Below are 21,440 nucleotides of genomic sequence, written 5' to 3'. Positions count from 1 at the left end.
CCATCACAGGGTTGCAGCCACACCCCAGCATGGTTATTTGTACTGCGGTACTTCAGGATGTTGTTGATGTTTTTGTCATAGTTACCTCATCTCTATAGTGCACTACCTATAGTGTCTACTCCAGAGATTGTAGATCTTCCTGTGCTTTGCTTGAGAGTGTGACTTTGATAAAAATCTGTAATTTTATAGTTATATTTTATACTTGAATATTCCAAATGCCCAGACATTTGAACTTAAGTGGATATTTAGGAATACATTTTATCCCCTAAACCACACATCAGTAGCTATATACATAGAGGTTTCCAAGAAATATTAAGTAATTCTAAAACCAGGTACTTTTGTATTAAACAGAGAAAGAAGGATGATGAAAGGTTTACTGTAGCTCATGGTTGCAGGGATATTAGTCTGAAGTCCTGTGTGATAAGGCAGAGTCATGATGCTGGGATCATAGGCTGGGGGCTGCTCACCCCAGGGCAAAGAGACAAGACGAAGAGGTTTCTGTTTACCTTGGATGACGTGTTATATTGTTGTTATGCTATCAATGGGTCCCTCTCCATTCATGTACTGTTAATGACCTGTAGACCATGGTATCACTGGACTCTGAGCTTCTCAGGCCCATTCTTCAGTACTTTAAGCTATATTCTTTAATTTATATGCAGTGACAAGTTAGAGTTTTCAGTTTCTGAATGTATAGACTATATATAGGGCCATCTTCCACATAAAGACACCATCAAGTACTGAGACGCATCTTGCCAAGGTAGCCAGGGATAACATCAAAGTCACCAAAAGATGCATACAGGCTTGTCAGGTATGTCCCTCCCCTCTCAGAACTTTGCTTTCCAAGTTGAAATGGGAGAAGTTCTTCACATTGTTCTCATACATTCGGAGCCCAAAGGAAAACACGCTTATTTCCTCACAAACCTCACCTCTGCTCTGTGTGGAACTACACAGCTTGCAGATGAAAATTCACCTTTCGGGTCCCGGAGCTCTGCCCACTGTGGCCTGACGACTTTCCCTGTAAGAGTCTCCGTGATTGCTAACCGGGTGGGAAATGCTAAAGTGTGCCTGTGAGAGCCTTTCCACAAATGATTTCATCATAAGGGCTCTAACCTAGTGGGTAGTATAATCCTTTGGATTTAAACTTCGAATAGATTATTGGGAGAACAGAGAACCTCTGCTAAGTGGAGACGTGTGTGTGTGTGTGTGTGTGTGTGTGTGTGTGTGTGTGTGTGTGTGTGTGTGTGTGTAAGTGGGTGGCTGGGGCTTGTCCTCTTCCTGTTTACCATGCTGCGCTCTCTGCCTTGGGTGAGCAGCCCCAGCCTATGATCTCACTGCTGTGACAGCCTTATCGAAGAGGACTACAGACTAATATCCCAGCAACCACGAGCTGCAGCAAACCTTTCGCCTCATCCTTTCAAGTTACTGTGTCAGTCCTCTTGCCACAGCAACAAGAAGGCTGATGGTCTTTCCGAACAGAACAGGTGCCGCTCCCACAGGGCAACCAGAAAGGAGGAGGCTGAAGCTGGTTTACACTGCAGCACTTCAAGGCCATTCTCTGGTAGCAGTACGGGACCACTGGTTAATTAGAAGAGCCATCACCACGACACAATGTTTGATTGTGACCAATTTTATTTTCAACGACATTGTTGGGTACTTTATGGCAAAGCAGAGTTCATCCAACATTTTATTTTGCATATTAAAAAAAGCTCCCAAGCAGTACCTTTATACAGAACATCTTCCCATAGGAGTCTCGTTCCGAGATGGCGGCCTGTAGCCGCAGGGGCAAGGACAATGAAGCACATCTCACCGTCTTGTTGCTCGTGGTTGTTTTGTTTTTGCTTAGTTTTGTTTTCTGAGCTACAGGTTATGTTGAATAAGTAACTCTTCAGCTAAAGGAACGAACACACACTTTGGGAACATTCAATCCTGAGTCCCTCATGTGGCCTTCATGACTAAGAGTTTTTAGGCACAGCTAAGGAATAACTGATCTTTAAAAATTTAGGTTTTAGTTTTTGGTATATGATTATTAAAGAGTTCTCAAAGCTACCTATGAAAGCTACTCCATCTAAAACACAGTGACTTCACACAGACAGTGCATCTAATATGCACAATGTAGTTGGTTTGTTCCGTCCTAGACACTGAGTGGTCCGAGGAGGGAGCATGGATGGCCCTCAACTAAGCTATCTAAGGACTGATACGGAAGTTTAAAAAGGACACACACTGTTGACACATCGAGGAGGTAATCATTTGAGACTATACTGTCTAGATAAAAGACTGTATTATCTTCAATTACTTCATTTCCCTAAAATGTGGCTGGAAAAACACGGACTCCTGGACTATAAAGCACTCCGTCAGCATTGCTGTTCAGTACCTTGGTTTATTTTTGGTTTATCTGCAAGTTGCATCCTGCCCACAGTGCTTCCTGCCTCATTCAAGTATAATAAAAGTAGAAATCTATAGAAGCTCCAAGGCTAAACAAACTATACATCATACAACAATTAATTTACAGTCAGAAGGTACTGGCAATGCCCTTCAGAAGCCTCAACAAAGACGCATCACAAAGTGTCCTAATCCACACACATGGCTATCACATAGATAGACCGTTCAGATCCATGTGCCGCAGAGTAGCTGTTAAAGGAATACAGACAGCCAGCGCTCGGTAGCACACACATTTCTGTTAAAGTAACAGTGTTGTCAATACTAATCAAAGGAACGTGATTTTCTTATTGCATATTTACTGTGGCTGAGGCAGTTAGGTATGATACAATAATGCAATCTCCACAATTATTTTAAATAAACAAGAGCACTTCTGCTAACAATACAAAGAGTAATTTTTTTTTCTGAAATCACATAGAACATTGCTACATACAGTTTTAGGCAAATACTGAAAGACATGACCTTAAGGCATCTGCCAGAAAAGCAGATGTGCATATTTATATAAACTAAACGACGCAAGAAAAATATTGCACAAAATCCTATGTTTTAAAATAAAATATTTCTGTCTCAATATACATAATTCCCTATTTTATAAACAAATCATAACATCAACTGGCTGTTACAAAGCCTTTCTAGTCCTTGAAGTTTTAAAAAACCAACACTAACAGGACTCTGGGCTCAACATGGGGAAAATGCTCACAGAGAATTGGCTTGCTAAAAAAAAAAAATGACTACCTACATTAAGAGATGCTTGGGGAGACCCTACGTTTAGGGGTTCATTTTCCATTTTGAATTTTTATTCTGATTTTCAAATATCTTCTCAGACTGAAGACGCATTGACAGCAAGCAGTGGGGTTTTCAGGAGACAATTTACTCATAAAAGGGATCAACTTGTCCTGGAAGTCTGAGCAGAGAATGAATGGCTGTTGATTGCGAGAATGTCCACAGTCATTTGCTGTTGACCAGGAATTTTCCCTTTGTTAACCAACAACTACTTCATGGTCATTCCTGGGTCACACCATTAGCATTAGATCAGCATAGGATCTTAGTAACAGTCACACCTTTAGCTAAGAAGAAAAAGGCTATCTAGAAAATGTTGCTACCAAGATTTTTTTTTAATGTAAAATCTGGACTCCCATCAGCATGCTAGGTTCTTCCTTTATGTACCCTAAGTTACTCTTGAACTTGGGGATGTGGCCATCGATACTGCATGTCCTGTGGATGGTCAAAGCAAGGACTCAGCCTAGCAGTGCCTCCAAATCTATCCTTTAAAGTGGGATCTTAGCAGCATTCTAGTGGCTCACGTAATTACTCAAAGAGTTAATGATTCTGTCATTAGAACATACTTTAAATACAGCAGCAGTTCTTGAAAAGCATCTCTTGGTGTTGATTCTTGAGCAAGTACCGTGTAAGCAAATACATCTTTTCTGCATTTTATTATTATTGTTAATTATTATCTTAACGCCTGCACTTCCCTTCCCTTTTAATTGATTCCCTGGAGCTGGGTAATTGTTTATTCCCACACCCTTACATCCTTAATTATTATACCTTGCTCCTGACTGGTACAAAAAAATCAATAAATATTTTCTCAGTGAAGGAGAGTTACTAACTTTGAATTGGAAAAGTAACCCTGCAACAGTCTGATACAGGAGAGGCTAAATCAGGTGACCACCACTGTACTTTACTCAGCGACATCTTCACTTTAACAAAGCTGCGGCTCCACATCTGTTCTCCTATCTTTAGGCCCCTGACTCCGTGGATGCAGAGCCTGAGAGAGACTCAAGACCAGGCACAGCTCAGGGGTTGGATTAGCAACACATGAAGCACAAGATGCGGAAGCCAGAGCTCAAGTCTCTAGAGGAGCAGAAGCGGCTTCTCTGAAATGTTTAGTTTGGGAGCTCTCAGTTTCTAACAGACAGTGCAAGCAGAAACATGTATTCTCAATAGCAGGGAACTTATATTTGGTTTGGTTTAGGCAAAGCAAAAGATATTCCCTGTTTTTTTAAATTTCAGAACTCATCTTATAGTCTCTTACTTTTTTCTACTGTCTCCATCATAATACTGCGAAGTCTCATTTAAAAGCCAACTTCAAATACTCAAGGTTTGTGAAGCACCCACTTGCTTCCAGTTTTCTGGACATTTTTTAAAAGAATAAGGTGTACAGTTTTGTTTTTTCTTTTTAACATAAAGTAGCTGTTTTTGCTTGTTACAGTAAGGCACAGATCACTTAAGTGGCTTAAGACATTATTTGTGAGTGGATAAATGTTTCCAAATAGCCTAGTGCGACAGTGGAGCATCTCACAAGCTGACTCAAAGCAGAGAACCATGAACCTGTGGCCATAGGTTTATCAAGGACAAGGACTGGAAGCCAGTGTTTTAAGCTGCAATCAGGATGGTCTCACTTTTAGACAATGAATTCTGACATGAAAACAGAGAGCTCACTTGAAAAATCACATTGAAAGCTCTACACTCTGTCCAGAGCCCTGTGAGAATGCTTGCCCAGCACCCTGTGAGAATGCTTGCCCAGCAATGGAGCCGCCACACTAACCTTCCTCCTCCCACTCATATCCCCTTCCGATATGTGGCTTTCCTGTTATTCAGTAAACTGGGAATAATGAAGGGCACACGCAGGCAAAATCTCACAGCCTTGACTGCTATTAATGTGCAAAAATGAGGATTAAATATGCCCTTCTATAACAGGCCCATCCTCATAACGACAAGCTCCACCGTCCACTACAAAGGAGGGAATTGTTACCTCAAGCACAACTACCTATTTATATTTTGGAATGCAGTTTTAAAAAATGACCTGTGTAAATATTTTAAGGGCTATGTTAAACAAATCTCCTAAAATTCTGGCTAAAATTCTATTCTTTAAGTAAACACTTTAGAGTATGGCCTTCAATGGCTTTGCAAACTTTTTTTTTTTTTACTAAAAGATTTCTGAAAATCAATCATCACGTTTGAGGATGTATAGAACAGAAACATGGCAGGTTCAAATAAACCAACTGCACATCTAGCATGAGGGACCTGCATGTGCTTCAGATGTGCTCCAAAGGTAAACTGTGAGGGAGGCAGGTACCATAAAGAACTACAAGGGCTGTATTCTGATACTTGTCTGCCCTAAATAATTCTCTGTGCCTGCTCTTCCTTTCTTCTCTCTCTCCTGCTCTACTGCCACAGAACAGGTGAGGGACACATTCCTAGTGGAGAACCCCACAGGCGTTCCAAGTCAGCACAGCATGGCACACCCCTTCAGACGCTGTGAAAATGGTACTTCTCTTCTGTAATCTTCTCCCTCAAGCCTATGAGCTCATGCAATACTGAGAAACATACTACATACTTTACAGGAGCTGGACATCTGATCAATATTCCTAAAAACTTCAAGGCCATCAAAACTAAGAAAGTGAAGTGCCAGGGTGAGGAGACACCTCAGCAGACGTGATCGCAGAGGTACTTGAGAACTCTGAGGGGGAGAACGGGACAGAATGGGACACCAGGGAACAGCCAGAGCTCTGAATGCCATGCCGTGCAGCGAGTCAACAATACGGCAATGGCAGCATACTACACAGGATGCTAGCAACAGCAGACACAGGATCCATGGCTATGGGAACTCAGTACCATCTTTGCATTTTCCTACAAATCTACAACGTTTAAAATACAAAGTTAATTATTTAAAAAGCAAACACAAGGTAAGGCTATGAGCATCTTCACAGCAAGTCAGTTAGGAGAAGAGCTGGACAACTGCCTATCTGGACTCCACAGGGCATTTGGCTTTCTGGAGGTGGACTGTAGTTAACATGTACACAGAGATCGAACATTGTCTGCGGGGCTTCTTTGTAAGCAGAAGCTTTTCACTTCACATTGTAATTCAGCACTTAATATAGTTCACTGAAAGGTGAATACACACATTCACTTGTTTGGAAAACATGGCTGCATGTCTTTATAAAAAGCACGTAATTTCCACTAGAGTGCATTTGAACTTGAAAGAAATGGTGAGCTTAATTCCTGATAGAAAAAGGCATTATTGCTCTGCAGGACAAGACAACTCCTCTTTCAAGCTTCGCATGTAGCATCACGTGTTATCTGTATGCTTAACATAACTGGAGGATTAAGGCAATTAGTGGGTTAACAGTTTCATCAGTGTCAGGCTATTTTTGTTCAGTTTTGACATCTTGATCAGTTCATGCTCAGCCAGATTAGTACAGTACCTACTGGCTATATGTAGGGGTTATATATGCACACTTATTTTAAATAAAATGAACAGCATTAAGCACCAAATACTGGGAAAGCTTAAGTTCAAAACACACTTTCAGCCTATGTACAAATTAGTACCTGATTTAACAGCACAGTAGAATTCATTTTATGCTGGGGAACCAATGGTAATATAGATCCATGAGATGAACAGACAGGGAAACCAACTAGACAGCAGTAAGGTTATCATTCCTATCAGTGATTCTCTTTACTGTTCCCATCATGGGGAAGTAATTCCATGTCTCTGGAGAAGCCAAGAGGCAAGCAACTGACCCCTCTACTGGTACCTTAAGTTTGGTTTTCACTTTTGCTTTCTTCTGAAATGTTTAAACCTTGTTGGAAGTCACATGACATGTGACACAATGACACTACTTCTTGGAGAAGTCCAACATCTTTTGAAGGCTTCGTCTCCTCTTTCCCAGCTTTTTCCCAGGGAACAAAAGTAGACTGGCGGTTCCCAGGGCTGGGTACCAGCAGATCATCTGAAGCTTGACTTAGTGTTTGCTTCACCTCTGGTTTTCCTTTATGCGTCTGAGAAGCTTCAGGAGTGGCTGGCTGGAAACCGGAATCTGAAGTAGAAGCGGACTTTTCCACCACAGTAGGGACACTTACACTGTCAGCACTGAAGGGCTTCTCAGTGTTCTCCTCTTTCAAGATAAATAGGGAATCTGTCAACCCACTGGAGCAAACTCTTTTCCTGGGGGATGGAGGGAGGTGCTTGCCATGGAGGGCGCTGTCATCCTGCCCGAGATTCCACTCTCCCTGATCGCCAGAAGCACACAGTAGGGTCAGGTTATTCTCACTGGGAGCGTTGGACTTGTTCTGAGAAGGGAAATAACAACTTCAGAATACTTACAATAAAATTACTTTAGTAAATTGGTGTCCACTTCGAAAACCAGGTTCCCCTGTTTCATCAGGGACCTGAGCCTCGCCCCTGGGGTAGGAGAGCATTGACTGAATTCTGGCAGCTCCTGCCAGCTCCATGAAGTGGAATGAAGGGATGTCCGGTGGGGTCTCCACAAACTCTGGTTTCACATTCAAATTCACATAGAACTTTCAGTCAGAATGGGGTCCCCCTGCACATAATTCTACTTTACGTTTTTAAAAAAGACTTAATTTAGTTCATTTGGAACTGCTCACTTTTCAAACAAGATACTAGAAGAAAATATTTTAAGACATATTAATTATTGTATTTCTTAAAAGCTCAGAAATTTTTATAAAACTAGGAATTATTTCACATAAACATTTCTTCACAATGATGAATATTAAATTAGACACCGACATGGAACAGGGCATTGTCTGGTAGCGCCAGGGCAGTGGATCCTGCAGCAGTTTTAGTAGCAGGAATAATCTATACGAATTACATTTTTTATCATACTTTGAAGTTTCTGTACCTACCTAGAGGGAAAATGCTTCTGTGAACTAAGTTTATTTATCTGATTGGGTGGCCTCGGCAAGGGCAAGAGTGCTTCCATTCCTCTGTAAGTTAAAGTCAACTAACCGTGGGCTTGTAGTCAATGTCGTCCATGGATCTGAAGAAATCCAGGCTCTTGGCGGGTGCCAGCTTTCCTTGGTCAGAGCTGTGTGTGCTCAGCGTGTCCAGGATCTCGCCCAGTAAATCCATCTCACCTGAGTAAGGAGCCTTCACCTGTGCATCAACAGAGTCGTCGCTCTCATAGAAATAGGCAGATGTTTCTTCACCGTCTTCAGAAGATATCCTGAGGAGAGACAGAAGGTGGAGGAGTCAGCATAGGCTGAGTCTCAACTCACTCACTATGTCAGCAAAACAACAAAATGACAGCTGAAGGGGAGGGTGATGCTCCCTTTTAATCCCAGCAGTCTAGAGGCTGAGGCAGGAGGATTACAAGTGTGAGGCTAGTCTGGGTTACAGAAAGGAAACAGGAGAAGGGGAGGGGAAGGGTTAAGAGGAGGAAAGGAAGGTGGGGAAGAAAGAAGAGGGAAACAGGAGACAGAGAGAAAAGGAAGGAGAGAGGAGAGGAGGGGTTTGAAGGGCTGGCAGGGACATGGTCAAAGTCTCCACAGTCATGCAAACATCTATCTCAAATACTGAAAAACTGAAGCACACACGGTAAGAACAAATAAACACAAAGTCATGGCTTGATAATCTGAAGTCGGACTTCCATCAATCTCATGCTATAGGATTTGGGGATTCCCTAGAAACATTAGAATGAACACTTAGAAAGTTTGCAACATTCCAGTATACTCCAGTATATGGTTGTCCTTTTCTTACTCTATTTTAGAGAAGAATTGATATTCTCCTATGTAGACAGATTTATTTCATATGTAGAATGTCCATTTTATTAGAATGTATCTTAAAATTGCTAAACAAAGTGAAGTTTATACAGTTTTCCATCCTTCGTATCCAGTAACATTCTGAATCTCCTTCCTGGGATGGCTGTGGCGGTATCCTCCCCTTAAGCCTGCCTTGGCTCAGTCTGACTGACTGTCGCCAACTTCTTTCAGTGTGGGGTGAGAAGCTGACCTCATCTGTGCCATACTTTCCCCTCCTCAGACACCTCTGTAGATAACTCTGCTTCCCAAGAACATGGCATTTCAAGTCTATTGTGCCTGCCCTGTCCCAAGCCTCACTCCTCACAGTGTTGCAAGGGGTGCCATTTCTGTTTGTTGATGGACATTGTGAGGGAGCAGAGCATGGACTTTACTGGTGTCTAACACCATCCACTGGATAGGCCCAAAGTGCTGGACTCACTTGCTTGCCCTTTCGATGTCATCATCATCATCATACAGGGTGCCGTCGAGGCTCTTATGGGGCCTTTTCAAGTGTGCCTGAAAGATACATTGACAATAAGCTGAGTTACTGATTTGAAATGTCTCTTTAATAATTTTAAAGGAACAATGTGATTTTTAGAAGAAATACTTAGAAATATGTTTTCAAAGCTTTGAATGTCATCCACTAACCTGACAAATTAGATAGAACAAGGAGAAAAAGAACAAAGCAGCATTTAAAAAAGAATCAGCACTTCCTAGCTTTGCAAGAACAACTGGAAATACACATGTGGACAGTCACACCATGCATCCACATGCAACCATCACATTTTTAAAAGACACACCAAGAGTTGCCAATTTTATTCCCTATCACATCTCCTTCAAGTCTAAGTGTTTTAGAAAGTGCTTTCAATTCTAAGTATATAAATGAATATAATGCCAGGTGGTTTATAAAGCTGCAAAATGTAGGCTCTGGTTCTCCAGAGGTTCTGCAGCGTTGGGGCCCCGATTGTAACATTTTTAGATGATCTCAGTGTTGGATCTGAAGAACCCACTCTCAAAACCAAGATTTTAAAAGTAATGATTTATTATTTTTACCTGAAAATACTATATTATATATTCATTAGATGTTCTAAAATGTAAAATGTTCATGTTGACTGACTGATTTGTTTGTATGCACATGCATTCCATAATACACATGTGGAAACCAGACGACAACTTGTGGGAGTTGGTTCTGTCCTTCTACTCTGTAGGTTCTTGGAATTGAACTCAGGCCATCCGGCTTGGTAATAAGTACCTTTACCTGCTCGGCTGTCTGGCCAGCCCTAGGTATGTATTTTTAACAAATATTTGTTTTTAAAGATTTATCTTATGTGTATGAGTGTGTGTATGTATGTATGAATGTATGTATGTGTATGTATGGATGTTTGTGTGTATGTATGTATGAATGTATGTATGTGGATATATGTATGTATGCTTGTGTGTGTATGTACATATGTACATATGTATGTATGTATGTATGTATGTATGCATGTATGTGCACCACTGCATGCCTGGTGCCTGCAGAGGCCAGAGCAGGGTGTCAGATTCCTGGAACTAGAGTTACAGACTGTTGTGAGACTCCATGAAGTTTCAGAGATCTGAGTCCTCCATGAAGGGTTTTTAGCGCTGAACCATCTTTCTAGCTCCAAGATGTCTTTAGCGCAATTTAAAAATTGTGACATCTACAAATTAACAATTACCTTTAATATTTTATATCATATAGACTATATCCATACATTTCATCTTTGGGTCAGATGACACAGGTCGGTGCTGCCTGTGGTTGCCATGTCTACAGTCTCCTGGACACCTTCACTTTCCCCTTTCCTTTGTGCCAGCCATGTAAAACATGTCTAAAACATTGTGTCCTATCCTCTTTTCCTGAAAACTGGCAGTTTATGTGGTGGTGCAGATTCCATTTCCAGTGACTGATGTTTGTTTCTGGTCATCATGAGCCATGTGGTGATGGGCATCTTTACAGTGTACTGTAGGCATGTGATGCTGAGTTTTGTAACATGCTTTGGGCGCGGCTGGCCTTGTCACTCATTCCAACTTACCTCAATTTTTCCCTTGATGGTTCCATTCACCTGCCATAACCACTGGTGGGTCTACTTTTCATTAGCATGATTATTCCTTTCATACTTGTTAGAATTTCATAAAAATACCTTTATTATTTAGCACTATATTAAAATACAATATAGACAAAAAAAGTGTAGAAGTTGTTGATGGGCTTTTATTTCTAAGGGTAAGTCACTGTCCCAGTATCTCTAAACTGATGACAATATGAGGTTATTTTAAATATTGTCATGGCTTGTATATACTTAGTACATTTCAAACCACCAGTTATTATTAATATTCGAAACACCCTGTCTTTGAATTTTGACTTAAAAGATGTTTATCTTCAAGACACACATCTTAGGAAAGTCCCAGGTTAAAGGATTCACGGTTAGGTTTTCTCTTGAAAATAATCCGGCGCAGGGGACTGGCCTTGACCTCCCCACTGAGAGTTAAAGCTACATAAAGAAGACCTGAGGAATTCTAAAATGTTTGCTTTACTGTTACACATGCTTCAATGTTTCAAACATAAGGTTTATATTTTTAAATCATCTGCCTTTTACCTGTTGAAGCAGGCCCATGTCTTCTCTGACATGATCTCAGAAAAGACTTTGGATAATGTCACTCAGAGATGAAAACTTGGTGTCATGGTGCTCAAAACCGTGTACCATCCTTCTGGGTGGGGAACTTTCACCTTGAATTTGCCCCTAGCAACAACCCCTAAGGGGAGAACTGCCTGTCTCCCAGCCCACAGACGTCTCCATTTGTTGCACTACAGAATAAGTCTTTTGGGTGTCAAGAACTGCTCCACCTGCTCACCCCTTGGGGCCAATGCTCCTAAGGTGAAGAAACATTGACACACAGACACACAGACACACAGACACACAGACACACACACACACACACACACACACAGAATAAGCACTTGTGATCTGTGACTAAAATGTGTAACAAGTTCCCCATGAGTCTAATGATTAGAAAGTACTGAGGACAGGAGGTGGGGCTGGTTGGAGAGGGGAACAATTTTGTAGACGAAGGGGAGAGGGATGGGATAGGGGACTTAAGTCCGGGAAACCGGGAAAGGGAATAACATTTGAAATCTAAATAAAAAAAATCCAATAAAAAAATTTACTCCAAAAAAAGAGAAGGAAAAAGAAAAGAGAAAGTACCGAAGGACTAAGACTATGTCAGTTTGCCACATAAACCAAAGCTTCTTCAGTTGGACAAAGTTCTCAGAACTATCTAGAAACAACACCTATGTGTTGATACCACAACATTAGTTCTGGGAGGGAAGATCGATCTTACTCTGCTTCCCAAAACAGCAAAAGCAAGGAACAAACGATGTGACGCTCTAGTGTCATTGCAGTGAACTCTACCTGTGTGAGCATGGCTGCCATTTGCCACGTTCTAATAAACAACTGAAATGTCAAACAAAATGACTAACTCAGTTGCCGCTTGTTAAAGTCACACTATTTAAGAGGAGGAGAATACTAAGCAGGAAGTACATGACAATATTTTTGCTAAGTATTCTGCAAAGCCCCCCACATACACACAGTAAGGTTCTTCCCACTTACCATTTCAGAGCCTAAATGAACTCCACAATAAATCCAAGTCCAAGTCACACACAGCATGAGAACAGGGACAGCGGCAACAGAGGACACACCATTTCCTGTTGTGCTGCAGATCCTGGATGCCCCAAGGTGCCTTAATCCCACAGCTGCCTGCCTGACGACAGCTCTCAAGTATTTCACCCAAAACACTCTTTGCACAATCTCTTAAGTCATGAAAAGAACCTCATCAGAAAACCTGTTATTTCACACTTCCTACCTCTATCAATTTTCATGGAGATGCTACAAACCAGTGTACTTTACAAGAGAAATTCATGTGAGATTTTTAGGAACACATAAAACCAACCAATAACCAGTTTCCTTTTTTGTAGATGTTAACCTATATCCAATGAAGACTCGAGCCACTGCTGGCATCTGCACTGTGGGCCTCCTGTGTGTCTTCCCCTGCACTGTTTGCTGTCTTGTCTCATTGGTGCCTTCATTTCTCCGGGTGATGGCTAACCTTGACTGTCAACTTGACACACGTGGGAAGAGAGAACAGAAGAACTGCCTTCTTCACATTACCCTGCTGGCATGTCTAAGGGGGCAGTTTCTTAATTGTTAACTGATGCAGGAGGCTCTCTGCCCATTGTGGGCAGTGCCACCCCAGGCAGGTAGACTTGGGCAACATAAGAAAGGTAACTGAATGCATGCCTGGGAACCAGTCAGTAAGCAGCATTCCTCCGTGATTCTGCTTCAAGCTCTTGCCTTGCCTTTTGCTAGGATAGACTGTTACTCGTAAGTGGAAACAAACACTTTGCTCCTCAAGTTGCTTTTGGTTTATCATAGCAACTGAAAGTAAAACAGAACACGTTAGAAGCTAAACAGAATAGGTATGTGATTTTTCCCACTGACATCGGCTTGTCCTTTCTCCAAAGCAGGCAGCTGACGCTTCCTGAACAAACAAATATCTGCATATATAGCAGGTAGGTTCTTGTCTTAGGGTTACTTTTGCTGTGGTGAAAGATCACGGCCAGAGCAAGGTGGGGAGGGAGGGTTTATTTGGCTTACACGTCATCTTACCGTCCATCACTGAAGGTAGCCAGGACAGGAACTCACACAGGGCAGGAAGCTGGAGGCAGGAGCTGATGCAGAGGCCGTGGAGGGGTGCTGCTTACTGGCTTGCTCCGCATGGAAGCTCTGTCTGTTTCAATACCAGCCCAGGGAGGGCCCCACCCACAATGTGCTGGGCCCTCCCCATCAATCACTGATTATGATTATCATTCTCTTACTTTAGGTTCCCTCTTCCCTGATGACTTTAGTTTGTGTCAAGCTGACATAAAGCCATTCAGCACAGTTTGTTGAGCATTTTTCTGGCTGACATCAGCCGCTTCAGTGTTCCTGAGGCACAGAGGGGCATAGGCCCATTTATTACCTCAATGAAGACTGAAGGACCATCTTTCTGTGCCCAGGCATTAGGCTATAATTGAGGCACAAGAATCAGCAAGAAGAGGGCTCTGTGTCCTTATGCATGTTAGTCTAGTGAATAAAAACTACACAAACTCTGACCATCACACCAACAAGCACAAAAAGTGTGACTTAAATTAGCTTCTACTAAGCTATCTCTGCTGTGAGAGCACTTGGTAAGAATCTGACCTAACAATGAGAGCCCAAAGGAACTCCATTCCCTGAGTTCTGAAAGGTCACAGGTGCTAAGGAGCTGATGATAAATAACTACAAGGTCCCTCCACTGGGACAATCTGGAAACATGGGAAGTTCATCCTGGCTTGGTTCGTTATCATGGTACTCATGCTTTCTAGGCCCCTAAAACTTGCAGTTACTCTTTTGATCACTAGGTGGCACACACTTATTACAAAGACAGCTGGACCTATGTAACACGGTGTCACAGAGAGTCACCATAGATTTAGCCGGAGAATGTGGGGGATGAGAATGTTGGCAAAGGTGGCCAGAAAGAACCAACGCTGGATTCCCAGATGATGTAGAGCACAGAAGGTCACAGGCTCAACTGTCTTCTAGGATCTTACTAAACGTTGGATCTTCACGTTAAGGGTGCATCTGTTTTTAGTTCTTAGCACCTCTTCATTCCACAAACATGCCGTAAGCACCAACTATATGCATTTCCATGGCGCACATTCAATAATAATAATAACTATCTCCTTTGCATGAGGAATAAACATACTGCAAACAGGAAATAAACCCCGCAACCCATTAGTCACTTAGAGTTACAGACAGGAGGGCGATTACCACGCCTTCTCGGATCCAGGTGTTACGCAGGGAAGAAGCACCCTGGGAATATAAAACAGAGGCTGGATGGCTCCATGGCTAAGAGCATGTATTGTTTTTGCAGGACTTGCATTCATTTCCCAGTACCCTTGGGTGTCTCACAACTGCCTGTAATTTTGCAGGCTGCTGAGACTTCTGGTCACGTTTACAAACCCTCACACAAACTGATGCACACAGACACATGGTTAAAAATAAAAAAAAATAATAAAATAAAATAAAAAGAAGATAAGGCAGGCAAAGCTTCTATCACTTAGAAACAAGAAATTAAAAATGAGACTTAGAACTGAATGTCACAAATCTCAATCTAAATTCTGAACATGTATAATTGTAAAATACAAGTCTGCTTCCATGAAAATACAGAGTGCATATTTAGTGTGTGAAAATTCACAAGGTTATTGCTAGGACGGTGGGAAAATGTTACAGTATTGAAAAGGAACGTCTATCTGTGCAATGAAAGCTGACGATGCTTCTTTCCCTTCCTGGAGCTGACCCCGTGTAGACACTGAGTGAAATAAAGAAGACTGATGCAGACAGGAACTGTTTAAAGGAAAGAAAACACACACGATCTCACAGAGAAGGACTAAGTCACAAGACCCCACAACTCAGTGTTTGAGGAGAACTCAAGAAGCAAATTCAGTCTGGTTGCAATAGCAAGAGAAATGCTCCCTCCCTTGCAATGCCTTCTGGGAAGCATATCAGACTGTACAATGGCCAAAGCCAAGGAGCCTGGTAAGCTTGCACTTACCGCTCTGATCACTAGATGGCAAACAATGCTAACGAGGCAAACTGCAGCTTAAGCTCAAGGGTGGGGTAGGGTGGGGATTGGGTTGGGGGTGGGGTGGGAGGGATAGGATTGATATGAGCAGGTGAAACAGCAAACAACTTGTTTCGCCTTCACAGAATTGAGATTCTGATAACGTATGTAACATTTCTGAGACAGACTCTGTGAAGTTCAGATTGGCCTCGGCTGCTTCACAGTGCTGCACAAGGCTGGGATTACAGGGGTGTGTGTGTGTGTGTGTGTGTGTGTGTGTGTGTGTGTATGTACTATGTTTTAGAAAACATAACCTAATCTCTTTTTAAAGATTTGTATGTGTTACTGCCTGCATGTATGTAAATCACCTGTGTGGAGTGAGGCAACCAAAATCCAGAAAGGCTTCTGCTGAGACAAAGTCTACAGCAAACGCCCGGTGTTATGCATAAAAGCCATTTTGGAATATGGAAATATCACAGAACAGTGCCTTGAACATGCACAGTGGTTTTGTTATTTGAAAAGAACTTTAAAATATTTTTTAAATGTTTAGTGGTAGTAACTGAAGCACAGGTAAAGACTTGCAGACGGTTTCTTTCCTTCCGTTTTAGATGTTTCCTTGAAGAGCTCACTTCACCACAAACTGTGCTGAACACTTTCCAGGTGTGTATGATAGGGCAAGTGTTAGCAAGTACTTGGGTAAGAATCAGAAAGGACAGAGCTGGGACTCTGTCCCAGGTGTGCAGAGCCCACTGACACTCTCTTTTCTATTATCACCTGCTTCCTCAGGGTGTCCTGGAGCTGTGAAAGAAAGGCTGCCTACAGAGCGAAGTCTCAACCTGACTTTAAAGTGGGGTTGTACTAGAGACGGGGATGATAATGCAGGAAGGCAGGACGCAGTGAGGCAGGAGGCTGCACCGAGCCTGAGGATTGAACAGCCTCCTGCTGGTGCACTTAGGGGGACTGGAAGGACTAACAAGTCTGATGATTTGTGAGATTGAATGAATTGAGTTGATGATTCTTGTTTCATTGGGTAAAAAGCTAAGGTCTTATGGAAGCCTGACACCAGTCATGAGAAGATGGGACAGTATCAAAATGTGTCCTTACTTTTAAAGGCTGGAGAGACGACTCAGTGATTTAGAATAGGCGCCTCGTTCTGTTCCCAGAACATAAAGCAGTTAGCAACACTCAAATTCTAGTCCCAGGAAATCTGTAGTGCTCTTCTGACCTGCCCTAAAGCCTGCTGTGGAGGTAAAGGGACATGGCTTACCTAAGACTGAAGATATACCAGAGCACAGAAAAGCCACAAGGCCTGGACCAAGTTCAGCCCTGCCCGAATGTGGCTCATGTAGACAGGACTTCAGAAACTTAGGATGAATCAAGAAAACTGAGAGAACTAGAACTTTCTCCAGAAGTATTCTACAAAAGCACAAGATCATAGCATTCTACTGATATGTTTATCAATAATAAAATCCAATTCCAGACACACAAACCCTCTTGTAATAATGCCATTAGAAAAGAAAAAGCACACTCATTTACAGATGCAAATATAATACTCTCTACATAAAGTCCAGAATTCAATTAAGAATTATGAGACAACAATGAACAGATAAACAATGCATGAGGAATGAATGATAGCAAAAATGGGAATTTTAAGAAAGAGTCAAGTGGAATTGATAGAAAACAAAGCAATACATCATGATAGAATAGATGAAAAATAGTTCCAGTGACCTCATAAGCAGATTTAATGAACACTGCATTCTGAAACAGGAAAAAAAAATGACCACAATTGAATAAAACAAAAAGAAAATAAAGCAAAACAAGTGAGATGAAGAACATTAACAAGGAAATAGGGTGCAGAACACCCAGAAGCTGAGCCCCACCATCAACGTGTACAGTGCATTCTGTTTCCAGAGTAGACGTTCTGTCTGTACCCACCTCTTTCCCTCCCTCCCTTGTTTCCTCCTCTCTCCCCACCTCCCTCTCTCCACCTGACCTCCTCATGTGTGTATAGTTATTGTAAATAAAATGGGAAAATATTACCTTAATATGAAACTGAGTGTCGTGAGCTTTGAAAGCAATGGGTAACAGACTCTAGTTCTCAGAATAGCCCACAGAGGCCATCGCTCACCATCATTTCACAGCTCATCAGGCTTAGGTTAGGAAAGGTGTGTGTTCACAGACCATCCATAGGACAGAGTTGCTATTCTTGTCTGCGTTCGCCATACTGTAAAGACTCAGATATTTCTGTTCCCTCCTCTTAAGTGACAAGGCTGATTGGCAGAGAGGGAATATAGAAGTCTTCCTGTATTTGTAAATCATGGCCCTTAAGAACTTCAAAAAAAAGCAAGTGATCTTCAAAGCTAAACTGGCAGGACTAACAATACTGGAGGTTCCGAGGAGACACATGGCCTCGAAAGCCAGGAAGTGGCTTACTCTGATAGTTAAATGGGACTCTCCTGGAGGATACATTCACTCTGTCCAAATCACACCACCAGTGCATTAACAGAGGCTCAATTTAATTTAGTCTTAATCTTTTCTAGCTTTCTTTTTATTAACTTAAAAAAATCATCAAGTGTTGGAGTTGACAAGACCCCTGGTTTGGCAAAATACTCATCCTGGAAACAGAGCGCTTTAGGGTTCACTCTGCCCTGTCGCTCAGAGACTATGATAAGCTGGCCTGGTAATATTCCAGGAGGCTAAAGCATGGGAACTAACTCACAGGATGCACGAGCACCTGCATCAAACATGGCTTCAAGCTCCGTATTAGGAAGCCAGCTTTCAAGGGCTGTACATGTGCTGGGTGACACCAACTGTGTCTTAAATCCCACTACCCTTTAGGTCTTTAACATTTGAAAATGCAAATTTGACCAGCGGTTTTACAGCTAGCTTTTCAGTGTAAGAAATTACTAGTTATCACAAAACAATATGATTAAGCATTAAATACCTCAGTGAAGAAGAAAAAAATTAGTGATCCTTTGAGAAGTGGCAGTCTAGTCGAAGATCCTGAATTTATAATGGGAATAAGCTACTATTAAAAAAAAAAACCTTAAAAAGATAAAGGACAGAAAACAGAGGGAAAATATTTTCCCACGTTTGTATATAAAGTCTATAATGGCAATATTCATTAACTAGATTTACTAAATGGAAAAACTGAGTACATTTCATCTTTGTTTTGAGATTTTATACTTGTTATTTGAAGAGTAAATTCTCACATTAAAATGTCAATTTTTAAAAAAATTATGTATGATATATTTACACAAATATGACCACTTTCTGTTATGCTTTGTAATATACCAAGTCTCTGCAAAGTTTAATTTAGGTTAAATCCCAATTACTGAGTGACAGACAGCTAATGCTTCAGTGTCTGGCACTACAAATTACTTTCTAATGTTGCACACAACTTCCACTAGAGGGCATACTTGTAATCCAGAACCCATTTGTTTCTTTTTGAAACAATTTTAACTACAACCAAATATGAATGTTTGAAAGAAATACCGTTCCATAGGAGAAAATAACTTCCTCCTAATTAACAATACCCCACCTGTACATTTTACCAGAAAATCAACTGTGTAAGTTACAGGGTAAATTAGGTTAAATCCAATTTGAGGAAAACCTGGAATATACATTGCTATAATATAGTTTTATTTAGGCAATATTTTATGGTCATGCTCACTTAACGTATTTCAAAAAGTGTTATCCTTTAAAGCATTTAAAACATTTCCCCAGTACGTCAAGTAGCAATTTACCCTAATTATGCTTTCAATATCGAGCCAAAATAAAATCAAAAGTGGCTGCTTATCATGGTTGTTACTCATTTGTCTTCATAGGTCCTGTTCAGAGAGAAGGAAACTGTTCCCGGTGCTGAACCTAGCCATCTACCCAGTGCTAGTGAAGTCATCGATCTTGAAGGAGAGCCTACAATCACCTTACTAAGCTAGCATGAACTCTAGCTACATTCTAAATATCTGTCGCCATATCAAAGATATGTGAGGTCCTCAGACCTCATCAAGGAAACTTTTCTTTGCAACAGATGAAAAACACTGCAGAAAGTCACTACAGATCAAAATGCAGCGTTGTGGAACCCAGTTTCAATGTGATACATACATACATACATACATACATACATACATACATACATACATACATATCAAACAAACAAACCCGGCAGCAGCTAAGGCTCGGGACATTGTGGAAGAGGGGGCAGAAGCAGAGGTCCTGGAAGTTTACTGTGAGAGGTGTCTCCTAGCAATACCAGAACTGATGAGTACCTAACCATGGGCTGAACAAAGACGACAGCAGACATGTCTAATGTGGACAGGAGAAAGCCCAAGAGTTCTCAGCTGCACACAAAGAACAGGCAGCTATCAGAGCTGAGGTGGAGGAACTTGCTTCTCCAGTGAAAAGCACCAGCTGGGTGTGGATACCAAGTGGTGAGTCCTGAAGACATGTGTGTAACTAACAATGCACAGGCTGAGGAGAATATGTACATACATATCTGTACGCAACAATTAGTGAAAGACCACAAATCTGAGGGACAGTAGGAACGGGTATGTGGAAAGGCTTGGAGGGAATGATGTAATTTCAAACTATAAAAGTAACTGTATGTCTTATGTAAAACTTATTTTACAAAACTGCATATTCTTAACTTTACTTGCCCTCCTCTAACCCATGCCAACACAATTATTTATCTTGATTTGTTATTTATTATTATGTTTTCCTGTGAAGAAGTGAGTGGTTACTTCCTTCAGAATCATGCTATGTAACTTAGGCTGACTTTGAACTTGTGACGTTTCTGGCATGTGTCACTACAAGTGGCAACTATAGCAACTTTGTACACTCCCTAGGTCTTAACAAGGAGTGCTACCATTCATTAGTTATGTTTCGGAGTCCGCTAACTCTTATAAAGAAAACTTTGACATTAATATGTTACTGTAAACTACACACAACACATGAGTTTCTTGCTTTTTTATGAGCTACATAATTTAACAGCATCTAAGTTTTATATTTTAAATTGCACTTATACTGTAAGAACACATTGTATACATTTGTAGTGTGTAAAGCAGTTACTACCCATAAAATATGAACTGTCTGATTATCATATTCAATGAAGATAATAAGATGGTGGGATTTTGTTGTCATCCACACACACCCTTCTGTGGCTATGAAATTACGTGTGTGTGTGTGTGTGTGTGTGTGTGTGTGTGTATGTGTGTACACATATACATGTATATATACATATATCTACCTTTAGGGCACATTTTTTAAAGATGAAAGTATACTATTCATAAATTATAAACTTGTCCTAGCTATTTAATTCTGTTAGAATGACTTTTAAACAATTTGACATATAAAGAAACATCAAAATTTCATTTTTAGTGAGCATGTATATAGAAAAAATTATCAGTCATATCTTATAATGAAAATTTCTTCATCACTTACTTAAGGAAGAACTGTTCTCATTTCAAACTGCTAGTTTGTATATGAGCATTGTATATGAGTTTGTATATGAGTATTGTAGCGTGTGATAGTAACAAGGCTCTTAACCCTGTTCCGTTCATGAGCACTGTACGAAGTCCTGACTCCATTCCTAGTAGGTATTCATTGTAAAGGACATTGTAGACTGTAAGGGAAAGACCAGCCTTTCCTGCAAAGACTTACATGAACTGTCTGGATGGTGGAAAGGGGCAAACTCTGGCAGACTGGCTTTTGTCTTGGGCATGACACAGTTAAAAGTGATATGTGTGCCAGGGTTTTACTCAGGCTTAGCAACAGAAAGCTTCCCCAGTCCTCTTCCACAAGATTTTGTC

At 41.2% G+C, this 21,440-nt stretch overlaps 1 protein-coding gene and 1 long non-coding RNA gene across 11 annotated transcripts in view; one reads left to right on the top strand and one right to left on the bottom strand.

Moving 5' to 3' along the window:
• Window positions 1–1,611: 1,611 nt before the first annotated feature.
• Dennd1b (DENN domain containing 1B) overlaps window positions 1,612–21,440 on the bottom strand; it is a 227,656-nt gene continuing 207,827 nt past the window's right edge. For all 9 annotated transcript variants that reach the window (XM_063272684.1, XM_039091333.2, XM_003751245.4 and 6 more), the window contains 3 exons: window positions 9,419–9,495; window positions 8,189–8,405; window positions 1,612–7,509 (listed from right to left, as the gene is read on the bottom strand). In XM_063272684.1, the coding sequence (XP_063128754.1) occupies window positions 6,976–7,509; window positions 8,189–8,405; window positions 9,419–9,495 (828 nt within the window). In that variant the 3' untranslated portion in view covers window positions 1,612–6,975. The remainder of the gene's footprint in view (window positions 7,510–8,188; window positions 8,406–9,418; window positions 9,496–21,440) is intronic.
• On the top strand, window positions 14,264–17,654 carry LOC120096263 (uncharacterized). Of its 2 annotated transcripts, XR_010057028.1 has the most exons (4): window positions 14,264–14,378; window positions 15,365–15,608; window positions 16,242–16,293; window positions 16,420–17,654. It is a non-coding gene; the product is annotated as an uncharacterized LOC120096263 (long non-coding RNA). The 2 variants fall into 2 exon arrangements; XR_005492501.2 differs by lacking the exon at window positions 14,264–14,378 and having other exon boundaries at window positions 15,236–15,608.

Source organism: Rattus norvegicus, chromosome 13 (assembly GCF_036323735.1).
Source record: "Rattus norvegicus strain BN/NHsdMcwi chromosome 13, GRCr8, whole genome shotgun sequence".
Taxonomy (NCBI): domain Eukaryota; kingdom Metazoa; phylum Chordata; class Mammalia; order Rodentia; family Muridae; genus Rattus; species Rattus norvegicus.
Note: the sequence above shows the minus strand (reverse complement) of the source record. Positions and strands in the feature narration are given on the sequence as shown.